General features: G+C 33.3%; 1 protein-coding gene across 1 annotated transcript; it reads left to right on the forward strand.

Moving 5' to 3' along the window:
- The first annotated feature begins 3,692 nt into the window (after positions 1-3,692).
- LOC132175058 (methionine gamma-lyase) lies at positions 3,693-7,216 on the forward strand. The gene is made up of 2 exons (XM_059586867.1): positions 3,693-4,649; positions 6,436-7,216. The coding sequence occupies exons 1-2, from the start codon at positions 3,878-3,880 to the stop codon at positions 7,014-7,016; spliced, it is 1,353 nt and encodes a 450-aa protein (XP_059442850.1). The 5' UTR covers positions 3,693-3,877; the 3' UTR covers positions 7,017-7,216.
- The last annotated feature ends 11,445 nt before the right edge of the window (positions 7,217-18,661 follow it).

Here is an 18,661-nt window from a genome sequence, read left to right on the forward strand (position 1 = left end):
GGAAAGGAGACATTCTAATCTCGATGGTAAATTAGTAGGGTACATTAATTAAATTGAAAAATTGGGGAGATATCGTAAATTGAGTAGTAGATTGAATAGGCTAAATATAATATTTTATTTTATTTTTTTGAAAAAAGAAAAAGAAAAAAAAGAAATGAACACAAAAAGAAAGAGGGGTTATTGAAAAAAGAAAAAAAAAAGAAAAGAAATGAACACAAAAAGAAAGAGGGGTTATTTGTATGGTGGATTCTGCCTTATCCAGTCGCACGGGACCATGTGCACAATATAGGGATAGTCCGGAGTGTTGAACATAAAGGGTGCGTATTGATATTTGAATGTCATGGTCAAACCATAAATGGAGGACATAATGAGTGTGAAAGAGAAAACTGTATGTGCCCGAAATTTTGAGCCAGGTTCTTTGTGCCCACAAAATGTTCCAATTAACTTGGACGTCAAACAGATACATAGAATATGCGAGAGAGAAATCACTTGACAATTTGCAATGTGAAACCTGAATATTATATGTGTTCCTGGGAATATGCCGGAAGAAAGGATCAGTAGTAGTGCAAAAGTTTGACAAGGACTCTGAATAATGAATATATACTTGCAAGCAATTTAGCAAAAGAAGATAAGCTTCCAAGGGCTTGCCCATGTAAGGCGGATCATCCCATTTTCTGGAATTTTGTGTTTGAATTTTATAAATTTCGGACAAGAAATATGAGATAAGGTTGGGTTCAGGGTGTCCAAACATATAGGATCCACATGCACCTTCCTCTCTCATATATAATTTAATTTATAAAAATATTTGATGAGATGTTATAGTGCTCACCAAATATAAAAATAATATATATATATATAGCATTCTCACTCATTTTAATAAAGAATTAAAAAAAGAGTGAAGAAATCATTGAGAAAAAAATATTTTAATTAGAATAGTAAAAGTAGATGGCTAAAAAAAAAGGGTGATTTTTTTAGCTAAAATAGAGAGCAAATTTATTGAGTCAAATGTGAATATTCATTCTAACATTGTACTCAAACGCATAATTTTTAAGGCTAAACTACAATTTTACTAAATACTTAACTATATTTTTAAATAAGAGTGGTTGAAGTGGCATAAGATCTGGACTCTGGATATCTCATCTTACCATAACGGGGATATGGATAATTTGGCTTAATTTGGCTTCTCCTTCCATTGGTCACCATTTAATTCTTTTCGAAATTTGACCTGAATTCTCTTCCCTTGACCTTTCTCCTTTCCAAATTTCGACCAAGTGTTAATTCTACCCGAGGTTACAAATAATTTTTTTTTTTTTTTTTAAAAAAAAGAAATTGTTTAGAGAAGGGTGCAAATTAATTAATTTTTTTTAAAAAAATAAAAAAATAAAAAAATAATTGAGATGAATAGAGGCTGGATTTCTTTGACTATATTAGTTGTGGCATTCAGATTATGAAGACTTAATTAAACTAAAGCCCCCTACGGCGGGCAAACCTCATATATAAAACACACACCATTTCCATGTGGTTAGATAATAAAAATAAAATAAAATAAAATAAAAGAAATTGTTTAGAGAAGGGTGCAAATTATTTTATTGTTTTTTTTTTTTTTAAAAAAAAAAAAATAATAATAATAATAATTGAGATGAATAGAGGCTGGATTTCTTTGACTATATTAGTTGTGGCATTCAGATTATGAAGACTTAATTAAACTAAAGTCCCCTACGGCGGGCAAACCTCATATATAGAACACACACCATGTCCATGTGGTTGGATAATTAAAAAAAAAATAAAAAATGTTTAGAGAAGGGTGCAAATTATTTAATAGTTTTTTTTAAAAAAATAAAAAAAATAAAAAAATAATTGAGATGAATAGAGGCTGGATTTCTTTGACTATATATTAGTTGTGGCATGCATTCAGATTATGAAGACTTAATTAAACTAAAGTTCCCTACGGCAGGCAAACCTCATATATAGAAAACACACCACTTCCTTGTGGTTAGATAATAGATAGGATAAAAGAAAAGTAGCCAAGTAAATTTACTGGGTCAAACCATCCTTTACACGCAAATGCACATTATGGAAAGGATTCTTCATCCAATATGCTCTAAGCGTGTTCGAATTAAGACTTGTAATTAATTGGGTAATTACATGAGGATATTAATTTATAATTTTTCTGGGAAAAAAATCATAATATAATTTTTAAGTTTTCATTTCATTTGAAGTTTTCAATTTCAAGAATATAATTCTTAAGTTTTACCTAAGTTTAAAACATGTTTATTTGAAAGTTAATAGTTTGTCATTTGTCACATGTGTCTCATTTAACTCTTCAGAGCTTATGTTCGTACCCAATGCAATGCTACGTAACTACGTTAGCAAGTGTCAAGTTATTTATATAAAAAAACAAAAACAAAAGACCCATAAAAATTAATTAATTTAACACGTAAAACTTAAAAAAATACAAAATTGGAGAACTTAAAAGTGACCCGCAGTAACAAACGTTCAATAGAAGGGTCGCATGGCCTGTTGATTTCTTGAATATTTATTGACCAAAATATTTTTTTATACACGAAGGGTCACATACTTGTTCATTTCTTGAAAATTTATTGCAAATACCGAAAAGGAAATGACGAGGATGTGTGCTCCAATTATTCTAGGTGGCCTCGTTTTCACCCTGACTCGGCTTTTGAAATTTGCAAGTAGAAGAAATTGACAATAATATATATATATATATATATATATATATAGATGTTGCAAGTAGTTTGTTTTTCATGAGGTTTTGTGCATATATGCGCGTTAGATAGGTTGACATAGATGCTGATGTGTCAAATGAGACACACGTCATACATGACAATCTATTAACTTTGATGATAAGGTCATAAAGTGACTTATTTTAAATTTAAAAAAAAAAAACTTAAATATTGTATGTTTGAAATTGAAAACTCAATAATGACGAAATTCAAATTGGATGAAAACATAGAGTTATATATGATTTTTCCCTTTGTCTAAATTGAATAGGGATGTGTGAGACCCACCTATACCCAAGATGCCCTCTCTATTTGCTTACCCGAATTGCATGCAATTCAATCCGACAAATTTAAGGATCTCTAATCATTTTACATTTCTATTTTTCTTGAGTCAATAGCCCTTATTTCTACATTTTTTTTGTTCTTAAGGATAACTCAATTGGGTAGGAATTATGCATCATGAAGTGAAGGTAACTAGTTTGAATGTTCATTTCTCTTAGTTTCTCTAGAATTGAAAACTCAAAAAATAGGGCAATAATTATGCAAGAACCCATATAAAACCCACTCATCCAGATAGGTGGTTGAGCGTTAAAATAACCAAATTCATTGTATCTAACCACTAGACAACAAATTGCCGAAAATTCCCGAAAATTCCAATCTGTTTCATGACTTTCATCCTTCGAGGAAGCCTCTTATAGAATGACCAGGTTCACCGTACCTAGTAATTTAGACCCAAATTACTCGGGAGATAAGATATCAATTCCTTTCACCATGTCCACAAAGAGCCTATCATAGTCTGACCAAATTCCCTCTACCTTGACATCCATTAAGGTAAAATCCCCTCTATATATCCCACAAAATCTCCTCCTCGATCGTTTTAATTCATAGCCCCACCAAAGGAAAATAATAATAATAATAATAATAATAATTTTTTTAAAAAAAATTTAAGATCTAATAATTATTTTTAATTAACTAATTCATATCATATGATCTAAAACTCAAGGTAGTATTCACTCCCCGTTCATCTATAAATGCATCAACCCAATCATCTCTCTCCCTCAAAACTTTGCCTCCCTTCTCATCCGTAGCCTCCTCATCAACGATCAACCCTCTCTCTCTTTCTCTCTCAGTTTGCCATGGCTGAAACCAAAACCCAAAGCTTTGTCTTCCCCGACAAGAAACGAGCCGGCTCCGATGCCTTGGACGGCGAGAACTTCATCCCCACCAAGAAACAACAAATGCTCCCGGCGTGGGAGGACCCGGCGGCGGCGCTAGCGGCGGCGCGCCACGAGTTCGGCGAGCACGGAGGCGTGAACATGTCCATCGAGGCCTCCGCCACCTTCACGGTGATGGAGCCCGAGACCCTGAGCCGCATGTTCGCGGGCGAGCTCGGCCCGGACCGAGACTTCTTCATCTACAGCCGTCACTTCAACCCCACAGTGCTCAATCTCAGCCGTCAGATGGCGGCACTGGAGGGCACCGAGGCCGCGTACTGCACCTCCAGCGGCATGGCCGCGATCTCCTCCGTCCTCCTCCAGCTCGTCGGCAGCGGCGGCCATGTTGTGGCCTCCCGGGCCCTCTACGGCGGGACCCACGCCCTGCTGACTCACTTCCTCCCCAGGGCCTGCAACATTACGACGACGTTCGTGGACGTCACCGACATGGAAATGGTGAGCAACGCCATCGTCCAAGGCCGTACCAAGCTCTTGTACTTCGAGTCCGTATCGAACCCTACTCTCAGAGTTGCTAACGTGCCGGAGCTTAGCCGGATAGCCCACGAGAAGGGCGTCACCGTCGTTGTCGACAACACGTTTGCTCCGATGGTGATCTCCCCGGCTCGCCTCGGCGCTGACGTCGTCGTTCATAGTATCTCCAAGTTCATCAGCGGTGGGGCCGATATTATTGCAGGTACGTGTCCTGCTATTAACTCCCAAACGGTTGGAAATTAACTTAATAATGACGTCATAACCTACGATTAAGTAAACAAATTTTACCATGTTGGTTGGATTCCATCTAATACGGACAGTTAATATAAAACAAGACGGGTGAGTAGACATACTTATCCGAGTAATTGTAGAATTTTTTTTTTTATTTTTATCATTTTTAAAAATAATGTGATTTTTTAAAATTATTATTTAATTAAAATTTAATAATAATTAATTAAAAATTACTTTATTTTCAGAAGATACAAAAGTGACACAAAAGAGACTTGTAATTACTCGCACTTACCTGCGTCTCATCAAACACAAAATTTTGTTGTATTACATGATACATTGTTAGGTTTAAAAAGAGAACCTAACCTTTTTAAACACAAAATTTTAGGTTAAATTCTTATTACTCTTTATTGATTGGTCATAGTTTAAATAGAGAATAACAATGTCTACTTTAATCCCTATTAAATAGAAGTCATCTCTAATACAATGTCTACTTATTTTTATTAACTATATGACAATATACATTATTAATTTTTATCAAATCAAATATAGTCATAAAATAAATAATTTAAAATGAAGAGAGTCGTGCTATGGTATTATTCCCTAGCAAGATCTACTAACACTATACTTAACTTGTGGTGTCGTAATCGTGAAACCCAGACACTGTTATCATAAAAAAACAAGGGAAGTTATAAAAGATGTAACTTTTACGAGTGGTGTCATAATCGTGAAACCCAGACACTGTTATCATAAAAAAACAAGGAAAGTTATAAAAGATGTAACTCTTACGATGAGACCCACGGGGTGCATGTGTATTCATCCTATCCTATGAGTTGGTTTAATCTCGTGAATGATGGTGTCGTGCTCTGCTTTGCGAACGTGCCACGTGCTTCTTCTATATATTCCTTTGAATATTTTTGGGATTTTTTTTTTTTTTTTTTGGGGGGGTTGAGTTTTTCAGGACTAGGATCACAGAGCGATAATATATGTGTGTTTTCGTTTGTTGTTTAGTGGGGAAGCTGTGTGAGTGTACATGTGATGTGTTGTGTGCTCAGAGATTATATATTTCCCTTTGTTTTTGTGTGGATTGGTCCTGTGTGTGATGTTACTATGGTCCATGTCTTCATCTGTTTAGAATATTCTTTGAGAACTTCTATTTGATAACATATTTTAAAGGTGGTTGAAGGATATGTCTCTTTTAGTCTATTAAATTAATATTTATGTATTTTTAATATATAGAATCACATGTTCTAAAATAAATATAAGTCCTCCAACTTAGTTGGGATTTTTTTTTTTGGTTATAAATTACTGTCTAGCTTTTGATATTTGGTGCTTGATGCTTTGATTGTTCACACCTTTTTTATTTTTTAAAATGAAAATATTAACAAATAGTTCAACCTCATACTCAATATATATATATATTTTTCTTAAAAGCAAAAAAGAAACAAAAAGAAAAAAGAAAAAGAGAAAGAGAAATGCTAATAAATACTACACTTCCATCTTACTGGGTTGATGTGGTATTGCCCATTAACCCTTGGATCTGTCTCTTTTAGTGTAGTATTAATTTGTATTACTCAAAGAGATCGATGTGTTTAGTGTCATTCTTATCCATTTCATAGATTTAATGGTAGATTTACACATTTATTGTTTGTAGCGAGATGGACAAGAGACGTGTAAAAGAATAAAAGCAAACATTGCTCTTATTTAAAAAATAAAAAAAGTACCCTTTAAAAAGTATTAACAAACTTAGCAAATGACAGGAGCTGTATGTGGGCCTGCAAGCCTTGTGAACTCCATGATGGACTTGCACCAAGGAACTTTGATGCTTCTTGGGCCAACAATGAACGCCAAGGTTGCCTTTGAACTATCAGAGAGAATTCCTCACTTGAGCCTGAGAATGAAGGAGCATTGCAACAGAGCACTGGTTTTCGCCACAAGGATGAAAAAGCTTGGCCTCAAAGTCATCTACCCGGGGCTGGAAGATCACCCAGAGCACACTCTCTTGAAGTCCTTCGCCAACAAAGGCTATGGGTTCGGCGGAATTCTGTGCGTTGACATGGAGACAGAGGAAAGGGCTAACCGGCTGATGCATCACCTGCAGAATAGCACCCAGTTTGGGCTCATGGCGGTTAGCCTGGGATACTATGAGACCCTCATGTCCTGCTCTGGAAGCAGCACAAGCAGTGAGCTGAATGATGGGGAGAAGGAATTGGCTGGAATTTCAGCAGGGTTGGTGAGGATGTCGATTGGATACATTGGGACATTGGAGCAGAGATGGAGCCAGTTCGAAAAGGCACTTTCCAGGCTCCAGGATTCGGCTTCTTTCAACAAGTATAATTGACCGACCATTTTCTTTTGTGTCCATTGCTGGAATAATGTTTCTTGGCGTAGTTCTGTTTGTTGTTCTTGTTCATGTTTTACTTGAATGAGTGCTTCCGGTCTCTTATTTCAGCTCCGGATTTTAAAAATACATATTAATAGTTTTCCTTTGGACAGTGTAATCACCTTTTGTATATAAATAAATAATCCACCTTAAGCTTCCCCCTAACTTCTTTTGTGCGTTTGTACTAGAGCGTCTTGCGTGGTCATTTCGATGCTTAAGTTAGAATTTGTTCTTTTTATGGAACATTTTCCTGCCCGTTGTTGGTTAGGGGAGAGTTTCATAGACTATCAAATTTGATTCTTTAACCCTCACTCCGTTGGACATACATTCTTGAGTCTTCGTATATTTTGAAAGAAAAAGTAATACTGATCTCTAGTATAAGGACATATGGGTGGAGTGAAAACGAGTAGACGGAAGAAGAAGATTATGTGAATATACTTATTTGAAATCTCGTATCATTGCAATACATATCTCTCGCCTTGCAAAAATGCTGAAAGAATTGGTGTTTTGCTGAAAGAATTGGTGTTTTGATAACAAGTCTGGCATGGTTGAGAATATATTAATTTAACTCAATTAGGAGAATATTTCAAATCAAAATATCTTCTTAAAATTGATCTACACCTTGCCAACATTTTATAGGTGAAGGGATTAGTGGGAAATGAAGAAGTTACATGTGGTCACGATATGATACTGTCAATTTATGTTTATTAACTATCTTGTTGAGAAGATTAGTAATGAATTTATTCCTATGGTGTAAGACAGTATAAGATGCAGAGTGATTAAGGATGAACTTAACACTCTTAATAGGTCTATAGTCCCTACTTGTTGGGATAGAGTGTTCCCCGCACACTCCAAGGATTTAGATAAAAGAATCTAAGAGTACAATTTTGAATAAAATCACAGAAAATGTATCATCTAGGAGTGCGTACTTAAAAAAAATTGTAATTTGAAAATGTAAAAAAATTGACGTTTTCAAATTGTAGGCATAGTAGCTTGTTTTTAAAAATGCACGACTGTAAAAGTTAAACCCTAATCTTAAAGGTCAAATTACAATTTTACTAAATATGTTTTCTCGCCATAGTCATTCAAATCTAGTTCACTTATTTTTCCAAGTGGATCAAAAACTAGTCCTGCTTATGGGGCTCTCAAACACAAGTTGTTATACCCCTGAAATTGGGTGCACAAGTTTGGGCTAAGCCGAAAAAACCCATTACTTAAATCTGAGTTAGGTATGGTGGCCCCGCTAAACACAACTTCCTGTGCCTAGGCTCCTAGCCAGCTTAATGGGCCAGCGTTTGGTCTCTCCACGAAAAAGCCATAAGGTATGAGGGCCTTGGTTAAGCACAAATATGAAAGGGTCATAGTCTTTTTCTAAATTGGATTAAAGGAATTCTTTCAACACTTAGTTCTTGTGTTGGTTTAATTCAGTTTCAAAATGCAGATGATATTGTTCATAGGCTCAAACACTAATATAGAATGCTCAGAATCCAATCTCCACCGTTCATAATGTAGATTCATGTGTTATGAACGTCCTTGCAAAATTTCAGCTCAGTCGGATTACAAACGCTCATCGATCGGAGCTGTTGATCAAGACTGGACAGGCCAGGTCCGGACATGCCTTCCCCGTGTCCGAACCGCAATTCCAGAAACCTTATTTTTGCTCCGCAAGGCCATGTCCGGATAGCCCATTAACCTGTCCGGACACCCTGTACCTATTATGCCCAAAAACATGTTTTTAGTGGGCCCAGGTCTAGGGTTTGATGTACTGATATATATACATCATTATAGAAAAGACACGAATTTTCACCCCTAAAGAGTTCGTGTGAGGCTGTGCTTGAGTGATTATTTTGTTGTGAGCCAAATTGATTCCTCTTAGAGGATTTTTGTTAGTTTTGATTATGTGCTTAATTGAAGTCTATCGGAAGGGTCCGATAAAGGAGAATCACGTTGAAGAAGATTGTGAGCGAGGAGACAAGTTGGAGGCTTGTCGATCTTACAGAGTCAAGGTCTTGCAAAGGGTTGTAAGTGTTCCTAGTGTTTGTAATCTCTGAATAATCTTTTGATAGTGATTTCCTAGGTTTGGCTGCCCTAGAAAGGTTTTACTTTTAGAACGTTTTCTAAAAGGTTTCATCTTCATCACCAAAATTTTTGTGTGTGATTGTTTATATTTTGGTGATTGTTTGCTTTGATAAATATCCGCTAATTCCGCATAAAATTGTGATATTTATCTGTTTAGAGTTTTTCAAACACGATCCATTAAACTGATTATAGTATGTGATTCTCACATGTATTTTTAATAAAATTAATAGAACATGCATGTAAGAATTACTTGCTCTAAAGACAGACGTCAATTTAATAGACTAGATTCGAAGAATTTGTTTTTAACCCCATTTGGAGAAAAAAACTTTGTCTATATGCCATCTAGTTATAAATGAACAATAGAATCATCTAACCAGTCATATCCCCAATGGAAAGAGATTCTAACTTATGAATTGTCATGCTTTGGGGATGCAAATGTCATTTTCAGTTGATATTAAAGGCCATAATAACCAGCCTAGCTAGCATTTTATTTTGTTCCTGATGAATTACTAGCCTAGTCTTTAGCTATGGGGTTCAATGTGGGAATCTAGGAGGCTTGGGCTTTTGTGCCACATGCTACTATAGTTTTAATTATAAATTTCTTATAAACTAACATGATATATAGTCCACGTAACACTTATTATGCTAGTTACCAAACAATTAAATTTGACTATGGTTAACGTGACACTTATCACGTCAGTCACTTAATAATTAAATTTGATTATGGTTGCTGTAACAATATTAAATAAACTATCACGTCAATTTGTAAAGAGATTACAGTACCCCAAATATTTTTGAGCCTGAGAACTTGGCTCTTCACAGTTTTTCCCATTCTTTTAGTGTATTGGTCAATATAATTCCATTAAACTACAAAATCTTATTTTCAATTTATCCATCATGATTTCATATAAAATTTAGTGGAAAAAAGCAGAACCACCTAAGTTTTCCTTATTTTGATATAGTCCAAGACAAGAATCCTTACTTAAACAGGATAATAAAGATATGTCCTTAGAATAATTAATAGCTAGCATCTTGACTCTTCCACTTACACTTGCAGCATCAAAATAAGAACAACTTACGAAAAAGAAAAATTGCAATAATTTGTTCTGTTCCATTTAGACACATAAATCATGAACCACTTCTGGAGTTTGTCTAATAAATTAATAATAATAAAAAAAACTCCATTATTCTTAGAAATTGTATCATTCAGTCAGCAAAATTGCTGTTGAATATTCCACTACACTTTCATTTTACATCATAATCATGACCAAAGAAACCCCAATTAATTCTCTAAGGAATATGCTAGTAACACTCTCATTTTACTCTCATTATCACGTTAATCCCTTCAAAAAAAACTTTACCAACGTGGCAATACAACGTGCTACTGCTACAGCAGTTCAATTTTGTTTTATCAAGTCTTTCTCATGGAGTCATGGGTGAGAATTTTCGGAGGTGGTCACAATCACACACCCCTAACGGACAATCTGGTGGTCGACCAGGCGACATGAGGATAAATTTTTTTGTTAGACGATACCATATCAAATCAAAGAATAAAGAAAAGAAACGAAATAGGAGTGTCGGTAGCATTACTCAATTCTCTAATAAATGTAAGTCTTAAAATGATTGTCAGCAAGATTTCTCTTGAATATTCCACCCAAATCAATACTAGCCATTTGACTGACAATTGAAAGTGGGCATGGTCACCCACAAGACAGGCACATATATATTCTAGCATTCACAAACTAAAATCAATCATGAGCCAATCTGTCCACTTTTTATTTTATTTTTATTATTTTTTTGTATTACATTATAAATTGTCTATTTTTAGCCCATCTTGCATTCTCTCTTAGTTTTTTTTTATTTAATTTTTAAACTCAATTGTTCATGTCATATCACTAAATTTGATTCTGTCAAAGCCATCTGATTTAAAATGACAAAATTTAGTAATAAAAAAAATTAAATAATCATTTTTGCTTATGCCTTTCAAGAAAAGTAAAATCTCAAATAAAATATCTTATTTTTATTTATTTTTAATTTTTAAACTCAATTTCAAGAAACGTTTGCCGCGCACGTGAATATTATTATTCCAGAAATATATAAGGGTTTAGTTCAGAAATCGATTCGTCATTGATGATGGCGTTCTCAAACTATATCCACCATGATTACATATCCGACCATTTTCCTAAGATAGATTCTCTTTGACCACACCAATTAGTGGTGCTAAATGAGTATATTTAGCTTTAATGGATGTGATCCTCGATTGAACTTTAAGAAAATGAAAACCCATAAAGATGTAATAAATTTTAATCTTATACAGGGATTTAAATCATGTGTAATAATATGAATAGCTAATAGCTAATGAGGTATTAATTTTAATCCCAAGAGATAACTTAATTGGTTGGGACCATGTTTAATGAAGCAGATGTCATTAATTTAAATCCCTCTCCTCTTCTTGTGCGAACATGTCAAAAAAAAAAAAAAAAAAAACTAACGAGAGAGTGTCTGATTGAGCCCACATGTTCAAATAAGTGTTCGAGCCACTCGGAAGTGTGGAGCTCATTTGTTCTGGCCGATAGATCCCATCAAGCCCTCTCTCATTAGTTATCTATATTGCATGTAATACATGCAACGGATTCTTGCACCCGATTCTCGTTCCTCTAGAAATCAAGAAAATGATATTATGCAAAAACTTTCTTACCACTTGTCACCCACTTTGTCACTCTTAAGGTTCTTTGGAAAAAGAAAAGAACTCTCATGTAATCAAAGACACGATCAGTGAGTATATATATATATATATATATATATATATATAAAAGGTCGGAAATGTTTTTGAACACTAAGTTAAAAGCGACTAATCTAATTAAAAAAGGTGTACAATAAAATGCATATTATTTGATGGTCTATAACGATAGTTACAATACTTAAACCTATAGTACATGTCTAATTTTCCCCGCTCTTTCTTTGCAACCACAATTAGCCTTATCTCGAAAAAGAATCTATCAATATTTCACGCATAGCATCAGCAAGCTCATCATGTTTCATAGGAAGATACCCCTATGCATTCATAGGACATGTTATCCAAATCTTACTCGATCTTATTCTTTGTATTTTATTGAAGATGCTCGGCGTACTACAATTTTTATTACAATCTTTTCGCAAACACATGCAATAGTATCTTAAGAGTGAAAAAAAATTAAGCAACAAAATTTGAAATGTACAATTTAATTATTTAGAAGTTGACATGATAAGTGTCATGTAGACAACCACATTATCGCTTAAGAGACTGATCATAAGAGCTGTACTACCCCTAACAGTACTCGAATCTTACATTTTAAAACCGATCTTTCGTAGATTTTAGTTATGAAAGAATTGCTTGGACGGTGGAATTAGGACAAATGCACCAAGCCAAGGCACAGGATAACGATGATACTAAAATATGGATTTTACTTATGATTAATGGAATCCCCCAAAGATCTTCTTTCTGGCCTGGAGTTTTGATTTGGACTTAACAAGATATCTCTTACAAAAACATGACAGCAAGATCAATCTATGCCGGGGGTGATGGACAAAGTGATTGCCATGTATGGTTCTTTTCATCAAGTACCATTAGTTGCTTTCCATCCATGTGGGTTTCACGTGCCATCAACTAGTAGTTCATGTTAAGTGACTATCGTATTTAAGTTCACTAAAGGCAATTCCTTGTGTGTGTGTATATATATATAAAAGATGGCAGTAATCTTTCCGTCACCAACACCAAGATAACTTGTAGGAGAAAAGTTTTCTTCTAATTAAACCAGTTGCGTTAATTTTATTTTATTTTTTATTTATTTATTTATTTATTTTTCAATTCAGTCTATTAACCAGTTATTATTATTATTATTATTATTATTTTTCAATTCAGTCTATTAAATTGATATGTGATTCACACATACATTTTGAATACATGCATGTCAATTTAAGATTGAGATCTCCTGTTATTAGATTGTTCAAATTTATGTCATAAGAGAGGAGAGTTGCAGGGTCCACTTGTTTCAGATAGGTAGGTCCTACATCCTTAATTGTCCGAGGTACGTAGGTGGGTTCCGCAATCCCCTTTATCTACTAGAAGTTGCCTCTAGTCATGTCAAAGACAAAATACTACGCTAGAAATCAGCTCAAAGTTAGCTCGAACGAATCTATCTCATGCAAAATAATTTGAGCGATGTTATAGTTTTAGCAATGAATAAATTCGATCCGTTTTAAGTTCTTTCATTTGATTCGCTTTTTGACATTTCAACTTTCCTTAATTTCTTCTATGTTTTTCCATCTTTATGCAATTAGGTCCATTTTAGGTTAGTGCTAAAATTAGTTTCTTTTTCGTCTAGGTTCATGGGATTGTTATAAGAAAATCATGATTATATGGAGAATGCATTTTTTGAGTTCAATGACAATTCAGTTTTCATTATCAACAAGTGTGTTGATTTGTAAATTGAAAATACACTCACTGCAAGAAAAATGGTCTTTAGCGACCAAATGTTTAGCGGCAACCCCAATGTCGATGCTAATGAGTGGTCATTGGCGGCGACATTGGGGTTACTGCTAATAGTGGACGCTAAATACAAAAAAAATTGATATTTAGTAGCAACCCTAATAGCGGCGACAATAGTCGATGCTGTCCACTCAATAGCGGCGACGTGCTAATAAGATTCAATTAGTGGCAACTTAATGTCGCCGCTATTGAGTGGCCAACAACTTTGATTGCTTTTGCATTTGCTATCGACTTAATGTCACCGCTATTAAGTACTTTCAACCACTTTGATTACTTTTGCGTTACCAAAATCTAATTTAATAGATTAAATTGAAGGAAAACGGAGTCCCTTTAAGAATATTATGAATATTATGAATAATATGCTTGCTGCAATATGAAAAATAGTTTCTCGTCCGTATAGGTTCATGTGATTGTTATAACTTATAAGAAGATCGTGATTGTGTGGAGAATGTTGTTTTTGAGTTCAATGTCAATTCAATTTTCATTATCTACATGCGTGTTGATTTGTGAATTAAAAATATGATTTTTAATCACTTTTATCGCTTTTGCAGTGTCACCAAAGTTTAATTTAATAGATTAAATTGAAAGAAATCTAATCCTTTAAGAATATTATGGATAATATGCTTGTTGCATTATGATTATGAACACATGCTTCGCCCACGCTTACTCTTTTTGAATTATTATTATGACTATTAACTTCTTTAGAGGTGTCGACATGCATGAATGCCTGCAAGCAAGCTCTTTGTTTTCCTTTTCTTTTTACTACTTTTAGGAATATTTTGGATAATATGCTTAATTGCTGCAATAAAATTATGAACATATTTTGGATAATATGCACGCATGTGTACGTCGACACCCACATACATGCCTGAAAACAATCTTTTAAAAAGAGGGAGAGAAATCAGTAATTGTATGTTATAAAAGATTCTCTGAAGATCGGATTTTCTTATGTATGATAGTTCTGAATTTAAAGAAAAAAAAATCATATTTTTTGTGTGACTTTCCACTCAAGCCACTAAAAGGCATTGATTTCAAATTATAAGTTCCTCAACTATATATTTACAATGCATTTCATGCATTGTAAAGTGACTAATTAACCAAAATTTTCCATCATTCTATTAGATTTTTTTTTTTCAGATTGAAGAGCGCGCATAGAAAGGATTTTATAAATAGAATATTGTGAATATTTTATTTTATTTCATCTAATGGTGTATATAATACCAAGTGATGAATTTTTAATAATGTAACATCATATACACCATTAAATAAAATAAAATAAAACCTTCCCTAGAGTTGACTTCTCTTCATTTTAATTGAAATAGAAAGAATCCTTGCCCTTTTATTATTAGTTGCGTACTTTGTGTATACTTACAATTTAAGTTTTGATGAAAAACCAAAAGAAATAGAAAAAAAAAATATATATATTGTACATATTTTTGAATTATTCTTTTAAGTTGGGTTGAAAAAATTTTATTTAACTTAGAATGTATACAAAAATACCTGCTCTAACAGCATATATTAATTTAATGAGAAATGTCAAGTGTTTCTAGCTAGTATTCTTCTGGTGTCCTCTCAACTGATGTGGTTTTTAAAATTATCAATAGATTAAAAATCAATAAGGATAATCTCAAATTTAACGGTGATTTTAAAAGCCACATCATAGTTGGGAGGACATCAAGAGAATACTAGAAGAACACCTAAGATTTCCCTAATTTAATATATTGAATTAAAAAGAAAATTATTTAAAAGAAATTTTTGTCTCTTTTTGACACCCGACATGAAGACTTCAATTTGGAAACATGGCCAAATCTTTTTGTTTTTCATGTGTATGTCCTTTGTTTTTTTTTTTTGGGGACATTTATATCCACCTCCAATAAATGAGAAAAAAAAAAGTCTTCTATTTTCTTACTTCCTAAATGTCGTGGAAACTGTTGTTGTACGTCCAACCTATGCAGTATTTTAATCCTAGGAAGGACTGCAAACCACGAGCCATCACTCTAATAAACTATATGTATCACGCTAATTAGTCCATACCCAAACAAACCTTAAAGAAATCATATTCGGTAAATTTGTCTAATAAAGTTTTTTATTGCGCCAAGATGTTTGGAGTATTATAATTTTCTTATAAATTGACACAACAATTAGGGGCTTGTTCTTTTTAACACGATCCATGAATCTGAAATTAAAGCTAAAATGAAATTAGCGGATTAAGATCGAGGGATGCGACTTATTTAATTAAATAGATCGAGTTAGAGTTACTTTATAAAGTCTTATACTCATACTTCGACATCTAACATTTAGGGCTATCAATTTTGATACGACCCACAAATTTGACAAGAACATAATACAAAATTAACAAGTTATAGTTGAACTGTTTGACCATTCTAATTAAATAAGTTAAATTTATATATATATATAGTCTTCTATTTTCTTACTTCCTAAATGTCGTGGAAACTGTTGTTGTACGTCCAACCTATTGATGCAGGTTGGATAACAGTCGAGCGTCTGGTACTGCGATCGAGTGCACGTTGTGATTGTGATCGATCGTCAGCGTGTTGCGATCAAGCGCACGCGGGACCATTATGTTATTTTATGCGTTTTAATCAGGTTAAACAGTATTTATTTCCTTGTTTTAGTAGGATTAGGGTTTTAGGAGTCAATATTTCGTTATTTTATTAGGTTTAGGGTTTTGGAAGTATTTATGTCATATTTTATTAGGTTTATGAGTCTTTGGGCTATAAATACATGCTTATAGCCTATAATTTATCAGTTTATGTTAATTATTGATTTTGTTGAATAAGAAACCTCAGAGTTGAGCGTTATTCTTTATTTTCCTTCAAAACCTAGAGAGTATCTAGCTTTTGTCAAGAAGAATTCTTAAATCTTTGATAGAATCTAGATCTGGAGTTATTTATTCGCTGCTTATTGATGTTCTTCGCTACAACCCACTAAGTTATGTTGCATCACCTATGCAGTATTTTAATCAGAGGAAGGACTACAAACCACAAGCCATCACTCTAATAAACTATATGTATCACGCTAACTAGTCCATACCCAAACAAACCTTAAAGAAATCATATACGGTAAATTTGTCTAATAAAGTTTTTTATTGCGCCAAGATATTTGGAGTATTATAATTTTCTTATAAATTGACATAACAGTTAGTGGCTAGTAATTTTTAACACGATCTGTGAATTCGACATGAAGCTAAAACGAAATTAGCGGGTTAATTAAGATCGAAGGATGTGACTTATTTAATTAAATGGATCGAGTTAGAGTTACTTTATAAAGTCTTATACTCATACTTCGGCACCTAATATTTAGGGCTATAAATTTTGACACGACCCACAAATTTGACAAGAACCTAACACAAAATTAACAAGTTATAGTTGAGCTGTTTAACCATTCTAGTTAAGTAAGTTGAATTATAATTTATCTATATATATAGTTTTATATACATACTTCAATATGATCTACATTTGACATATATGTAAATGCGAATTGTCACATCTAACAATTTATAATTAGTGAAATAAATTTTTTTTTAAAAAATTGTATGTTGAATAAGCCAGTAAATAACTAATCATTTTAAAAAAATATAAATTATCTCCTAAAAACACCTTTCAAATGACTTATAAGGTTAGGGTGCAATATTGTCTGTCCTCCTCAATAGGGTTAAAATTATGTTTTTGGGAGTGTGAATGTCTTTGTCCATTTCTTTCTTTAGGTCCACTGACGAGTAATGGCCCTGTGTACACTTCATACATAGATGCTTCGAATATTCTGTGGATGCTTTTATGACATTTTAATTGCTGCATTGTCTTTCACCTGTTCTACTGTACTTTCACCTGTTGCTACAATGACTTTCATCTATTTTGTTTGAATTTCATGCTGAAATTTGTCCATTTGGTAAAAGCTGCCAAGGTTTTATGTGCCTGATTCCCAACTGTGGAAGTTGCTAGAAAATGATGGAGGGACTGAAAAAAAAAAAAAAAAAAAAAAAACACCTATTTCTTGTCAGAAGGGGTGCTTTCTTGACAAACCATGTAGAATAAAATACAATGGATGCTTAACTTTTTCATTTTTGTTTTCCATCCTTCAAATTTTTTTAAAGGGTGTTGTATGTTTTCTATTTGAAAAAGTGTTTTGATAGGATGTAAATGTGAAATAATTTTGAATATTTCGTATTTTGTATTGTTTGTTAACGTTATTTTGAAGAAGAAAAAAAACTTTCGATGCCAAATTTTTCAAAACCAATCAAGATGATGACTTCGGTGGTTTTGTCATTTAGTATTTTGTCTATGAAGTATTTTGTTAAGAGAAGAAAAATTATTTGCTGTGAAGAGTTATATATATATATATTTTTTAATGTTTCAAGCTGATTTGTCTGCTTCTTATTGGAGAGTGCCAAACACTACATTTATAACATAGCTTGATTGAAGTTATTCTCGAATAGATTTAATAAACAAAACCAATGTCCTCAACATATGCTCTTATTGAAACGGATTCGGCTTAAATTCAATTTTAATTGAAACTTAGACATGTTAGAGTGGAATGTGTTTTTTTATGTCCTGCTATAGAGCTGGACCAAACCATAGTCATTGAAAATAACGTAAAAGAGTTCGTTAGCCTATGATTTGCAAAAGATGCTATATGTATATGTATCTAGCCCACTTTCTTTGTTGGTGGATTTCAATAATATTCTGTGTATTTTACAAGTTTTGAAATATGATTTAACTGTTGAAGATGATTAATCAATTCAATACATAGTATTAGTAATGAAATTATTAGTGCAATAATGGACTAATCTATTACTTCGGATCCAACAAAGATCGAGTACTGCAATTTAATAGTCATGTAGACACAATTGGTCCTTTAGGTTTTCCATCCTTTTTGTTAACATAATGACATACAAAAGCATCTACCTATAATGTCAGTTCCCACTAGCTCTTAGAATAAACTATATACATAGGAACATTCACATATAGAAATATGT

Source organism: Corylus avellana, chromosome ca3 (assembly GCF_901000735.1).
Source record: "Corylus avellana chromosome ca3, CavTom2PMs-1.0".
NCBI lineage: Eukaryota > Viridiplantae > Streptophyta > Magnoliopsida > Fagales > Betulaceae > Corylus > Corylus avellana.

What these genes read in the sequence shown, in the direction of transcription:
- LOC132175058 (XM_059586867.1), top strand. Translation starts at nt 3,878, where the DNA reads ATGGCTGAAACCAAAACCCAAAGCTTTGTCTTCCCCGACAAGAAACGA. An exon ending in TGGGGCCGATATTATTGCAG is followed by an intron (nt 4,650 to 6,435) that starts GTACGTGTCCTG and finishes AGCAAATGACAG; the next exon opens with GAGCTGTATGTGGGCCTGCA.